General features: G+C 41.5%; 1 protein-coding gene across 1 annotated transcript in view; it reads right to left on the bottom strand.

Moving 5' to 3' along the window:
• Positions 1-2,038: 2,038 nt before the first annotated feature.
• Positions 2,039-6,000, bottom strand: part of LOC148414749 (paired box protein Pax-3-like) — a 53,730-nt gene continuing 49,768 nt past the window's right edge. The window contains exons 16-17 of the mRNA XM_088428746.1: positions 5,557-5,820; positions 2,039-2,957 (exon numbers count right to left, since the gene is read on the bottom strand). Of these exons, the coding sequence (XP_088284872.1) occupies positions 2,940-2,957; positions 5,557-5,820 (282 nt within the window). The 3' untranslated portion in view covers positions 2,039-2,939. The remainder of the gene's footprint in view (positions 2,958-5,556; positions 5,821-6,000) is intronic.

The following is a 6,000-nucleotide window of genomic DNA, read 5'->3' as shown; positions in this document are numbered from 1 at the left end:
TATAAGCATATCCTGAAAACAACTTCTTAATTATTTTAAAAATATTGTTACTTATTTAAAACGATCTGCACATCTGCCTCTTCTAGGATGAATACAGGTGTTTGTATCTTAAAAAAAAATGCATTTTGTGTGCATTGGATTGTCAACTAATCATATTGGGCAATTTCAGCAGTCAAAATTGAATATTAGATAGAAAATGACCACGAGTCAACTACGAAAACATAACCATAAAATTTGAGAAACTTATTAATAATATAATACTGCTGTTTGTTAATTAGTTTTGCTCACTCACCTTGGTCAACAGTCCTTTCCATCAGCCGTTCGTCCACTTGATTCCCCATTCGCATTTTTAACACGATTAATATATCCATGATTTTGGAGTACACAAATTTACTAAATTCTCATGCACTTTAAATGAACTACAAACGCTGTGGTAAAGAAACGTAAATCGCTTTTTTGTGTTCGTTAAAAATTGACGTTGTCATACTCTTCTTCTTTCAGTATTGAAGGCGCAACTGATGGATGTCTGGCCTCCCGTGGATAATTGTGGTATTGCATCATTCAATAGCGCGTCAACAGTATGCCCCCCTCCGTCCCAAGAAAAGACTCGTTGGTCACTGCGAGTGTGTGTGTGAGGACCACATGGAGCTCTTAGGTCGCCAGTTGGCCATCACTAGTCTCCATATTCCCACACTAGCAGACCAAAGCATTTGACACATGAATGACGCTAACAGCTGCACACCTGATCCCTCAATCCTCCACATGAGGAGAAAAATAATAAAAACTCAGCAGTGATATAAGCAGCCGTTTGTGGAGGTGCTTTCCGTTCTTTTTTTTTTTTTGAACCCCGTGCAGCCATGTCAATGAGTGATGTCCAAGTGTGTCTAAGGGCCGGTGGGCGGCAGAGTGATTTACAGCAGCTCTGCTTTAGTCATCAAGGGGTGCGAAGGAGCCCCGCGAGAGCAGGAATTTGTCCAAAAGGAGTGCTTATGAAATGGGATATATTTATGATTTAGTGCTCTGAGAGGGGGCACCACTTGTGCAGTTCACCGGACACACCGTGATGCCTGTCAAGATAATAATCGGACAAGATAAATCTTTCGCTCAATAGCATAATAGTCTTTTTTTTTTCTTTTTTTTAAACATCAATGTGATTGTTAAAATCCTTTGATTTATTTCGCTTTCCAAGTCAAAGTGATCTTTGAACGAAATTAAATGTTTTCATTTCAAATTTGTTATTAATCTGGACTTGACTTTTACTATCAGCTCTATTAGGATTTTAATTTTGGCAAAAAATGCAAGCTATTTTTTTTTGCTGTTGAAATATAGACGTGAATAAAAAAATATTGAGGAAAAAAATCCACCCATTTTGATATGAACCATACATTGCAAAGCCACTCAATAGTTGAATGCAGATGTGTAGTATGTGCCTTTAAGAGGTGGGGCTTGATGGAGCAGCACATGATGTTGGCGAGTCCTTTTGTGAGCTGTGGTCAAAAACAGCTGTGCAAGTATTATTGCTGTGTTTTTGTAGACGGAAAAAGTATTTTAAAGTTTGGCATTACACAAAGTATAACCATAAAACATCTATGAAAATCATGCAGTATACAATGTGGCCGTAATATACGAGTGATTTGACTAACATTTTTTTTCTTGATAACAGGCACACCAAATACAAAAGGTGGGGTAACACATGTACCACATGTATACAGATATTTTGACGATATTCTTTGGCATGTTTTCTTTATCCTCTGTGAAGACCAATTATTAAATGCAGTTTGCTCAGTCAGATTCATTTTTGTCTTTTTGAATGGCTCATACTGCCCCCAACGGCCAGGTTTAGCACAACAGAAGGAGCAGCACAATGAATCGAAGTGAGGAAATATGTCACATAATGGACAAATATGTTATCAATGCACAATAAAATATTAACTCAACAAGTCCTGAGTACTTTGTCATTGTTTATTATAAATAGTAAATAGTGCTGTACTGTACACAAAATGTCAAACACAACCATGTTTAAATTGAGAATAATACAAAATTTAACAAAAAACATGAATAAGGAACATTGCTTTAAGACTTGTGTAAGCACTTTTGATTACGTAATTACAGAAGAAACCTAAATAAATAAGGAATGGAAGAAAAATCCAAATGAAAATGAATTCAATATATGCAAAAGAATAGAACTGTCAAATACTGTATGTTCGCCTTTTTTTTGGCTTAGTGACTGTTTTTGTCAATCTGAACAAGTTCCCCTGATTGGTCATGCACACAACCCAAAATGAATGACGGTTCAAAAAAGAAAAAATATGGGATGTAGTGGATTCTTTTGCGTACATATGTTCTGGTGCTGCTTTATGAGGTATGAAGGTATTGCACTTTCTTTGGGTTGTCTCGTTTCACACTCGAGCGTCTTCAACGATAGACTGCATCAGAGTCGATTTATGTCTTTTCCATCGTTGTCAGCCTTCAGAGGAACATCTGGGCTTTTTTTTTTTTCGACTATGGTAAAAAAAATCCATTCATCCATGGAAAACTTGACCTCAAAGAATAAAAAAGGTGTTTGATGGGATGGTGATTTTTTTGACCAATCGGGTTTCAAGTGTTATTTTGACAATGCTTGGTGGAAGTGAGGCAAAAGCACCTTATGTTGCAAAAAAAAAAAAATCAAGTAGAGAATCTTGAATGTATTAAGAACTGCCCCCCACTTCCCAGTCCTGCTTTCCCTTATCCTCTCCAAGCAGGAACAAGCGGGAAGAGCCGCACAAGGTAACTGGAGAGGCTGCAACTTTGGTCCTAATTAATCCCGTCCAAACCTTCCACCGGCGTCGTTGGCCATGGCTTTCTCTCTGGCCAGCCTAGGGGTGCTTGGTCGAAACGACGGCTGGGGGGCTATCCGGTGGGAACGTGGGGGGTCCGGCGCGTCAGAGAAGTCGGCTTTAAATAATAAAAGGCACCTAAAGATGAGAAGGCAAAATGAGGGTTAAAAAAGTGCGGCCAGTTGGACGGGTGAATGATTTTTGAGGCTGGGAAATTAATAATAAAGTACAGTGGTGCCTGGGGACCACACCTGGAGTGAGTAATCTGGAGACACTGGAGAGTTCCTGCTGGGCCGCTACATGAGCCTGCAGATTCATTTTGAAATTTCTCATCAAAAGGTTTTTTGTTTTTTTTTATGAATGACAGATCAAGTCATTTTTATGTTTTGAGGGGGTTTACGCTACAGTTTTCCATCGCTTTAACATGGTTCACCATTTGCAGCCTCGTTTCAAGGATTTTTTTTTTCAGCAATTTTTGGAGTACTTTCTACAGGGTGTCAACATTGAGTGTTTAAATAGAGAAAACGTATGCAAGAGAAAAGTATTAAATGTGTGCTGAAGGAATTACAGCCTTAAAACATATATCACCAATTAACAACAAAAACAATAACAAAATGGCATGCAGTATAATAACAGATGCAAAACCATGATTTAAAAAAAAATGAAGATACTGTATGAAATAAAAACAAACAAAATAATGTAACTGAAAAAAGGCAGAGCTTGAATGAATGAAAAGCCTAAATAAAAAGTAAAGTAGTAGTAAAAAAAAGATGTATGATTGAAAATCAATTAAAAAACTCATGAGGAATGAAGAAACATAAATAAATGAAATGACATTCAGTATCATGAACACAAAATATATAATAAATGAAAAAACATAAATGAAAAACATGTATAAACAATGTAAGAAGAATGTATGATAAAATAAAATATAAAATAATGCAAAGGCATACAATATAATAAACAAAATACATAATAAATTTAAAACATAATAAACCAAAAACTGAAGAAAAAAATCCATTTCTGTTCAACATGAGAGATTTCATTGCTTGATGAAAAGTAACCCCAGCGATAAACGAGTGAACCATTTGTATGATAGAGCCTAAAGTTTTTGACTTTAGTAAACTGAATAAGTAGTCTTTTTTCCGGTATAGAGCCTACTTTTGCCACCACTGTTTTTAGAGGTGTGAAAAAAAGAGCAGGTGAGAATGGAGCCGTGGGGGTCCCGGGTGGACCCATAAAGTCCTCCCCAAAACAGGTGAAGAGCTTTGTGGATCTCCCGAGAGCCCCCTTTGAAGCCAAACGGCTTGGCAGAGCCGAGCCTCGGGCCTGGATCGCTCTCGTTCTGCTCCGTTGATCAATAACTAAATCTGACCTCCTGTCGGACACATGGTTCCAATACGGGGCTGCCAAGGGTCAGAATTGCCCCCTGTTAAAGAGCCCCTTCCTCAACACATGTACAAGCCTCTCCCGGCCCGAAAGCTAACATGCCGTCCTCTCCCAGGACGGGCTCAATTAATGAGATCAAGATGGGCTGGTCAACATGTGCTAGCGTAGCCCGCTAGGAGCCGGCCGCTCCCCTCCCTCCTGTCAAACACGCTTTTGCCTAAGTGGCTCCTTTCTTTAAGTCGGCCCAACACGGGGGTCATTACATGGATAGGTGAGCCGCGCTCCAGTCCGACGGGCCGGCTCATCATCGCGGGGGTCGCGAGAGGACAGCCCCGCCCCCTCCAAAGGCATCGTGGCTCGTTTGATGAGCCTAATGTAAACGGAGGGAACCCGGCCGACAATGTACGTACGTACATGTAATTGCGGCACCGGGCCAGCCCATTTGAGACGCTCGCTCATCAGAGGGATCGCGGCAATTAGCGTGGTTTATGTTAGGCGGAAATCCGAAACCCACTTGCTTAACCTTTCTGCCGTATTTTGACCATTTTTGCCTCATTTTCTTCCGCGTCATTCTGGCAGTATTTTAGCCAAGGGATGGCACACAGTGATAACAAAGTGGTTGCGCCATGTTGAACTTTGACACCTTTTCGCCATCTGGGTGAAATTTCGGCTTCCTATTGTCTTCTATGAATGCTTTCCCTTTGATGCGAAATGTCTGTAATGTAAAGCGCAAAGGACTGGACAAAATACTGGACAAGGGAGCTGAAATCTCACCCAGGAGTGTGCCATCCGTTGGCTAAAATACGGTGAGAATGATGTGGAAGAGGGCGGGATGGCGTAAAACCAGTTAACAATTCCACCTCACAGTTCAGAGGTCCCGGGTTCAATTTAAGCTCTGGCCTTCCTGTGTAGGGTTTGCATGTTCTCCCCGTGCCTGTGTGGGAACTCCAGTTTCCTCCCCGAACCCTAAAAATATGCACGATAGGTGAATTGGACACTCCAAATTGCTCTTAGGTGTGCTTGTGAGTGGTTTTTCATTTCTGTGTCTCCTGCCTACTGCCCGAAAACTGGGAGAGGCACAACCCAAGGGAGGATATGCGGTTAAAGAAAATGGATGGATAACGTGGAAAAAATGACCCAAAAATGAACAAAATACTGCACAGGGGTTATGTAGCATGTGAATATGTATTTTTAGCATATGGGCCACAAAAATGTGATCGCCGGGCCGCAAATGTCCCCCAGGCCATAGTTTAGACACCGCTGCAACTCACCAGCCATCAACTTGCTCAGCAGTCAACTGCAATTGCAAATTTTGTTTGGAAAGGTGCGAGATGAATGTCAAGCTTACCTTGCTCTGACTGTATTGGCCATATTGGTAGGACGGATGATGGTCCACAGCGTAGGCCGGCGACGTGTAGGAGGGCGGGCAATAAGACTGAGTGCTGGGCAGGGCGGGCATGCCGCTCAGAGCAGGTAACGCCTCCAGCCGTTGGGAGCCGTGACAGCTGGCGGCCATGCCGGCGTTGGGCTCCAAGCCGCCGGTCAGAGGCGAGAGAGCAAAGTCGCTCTGGGGCTGATGAGGCACGCCGCCCGGGTTCAAAAGGCCCATCACCTGCAGGGGGGGATTGGAAAGGACATTCAATCAAGTCTCCTCAGCAGCAAAAATCGAGTAAAAAAAAAATAATAATGTATGCCGTAAGATACGCCAAACTGGACGCAGGTCGTAAATTCAGATTATTTACATTCTGTAGAAAGATGGAATGTGGAAGTTTTTTTTTAGTTCTTTTTTTCA

This window comes from Hippichthys cyanospilos, chromosome 12 (genome assembly GCF_059441005.1).
Source record: "Hippichthys cyanospilos isolate Australia breed blue-spotted pipefish chromosome 12, RoL_Hcya_1.0, whole genome shotgun sequence".
In the NCBI taxonomy this organism is placed as follows: domain Eukaryota; kingdom Metazoa; phylum Chordata; class Actinopteri; order Syngnathiformes; family Syngnathidae; genus Hippichthys; species Hippichthys cyanospilos.
This window is presented reverse-complemented; position numbering and strand designations above follow the sequence as displayed.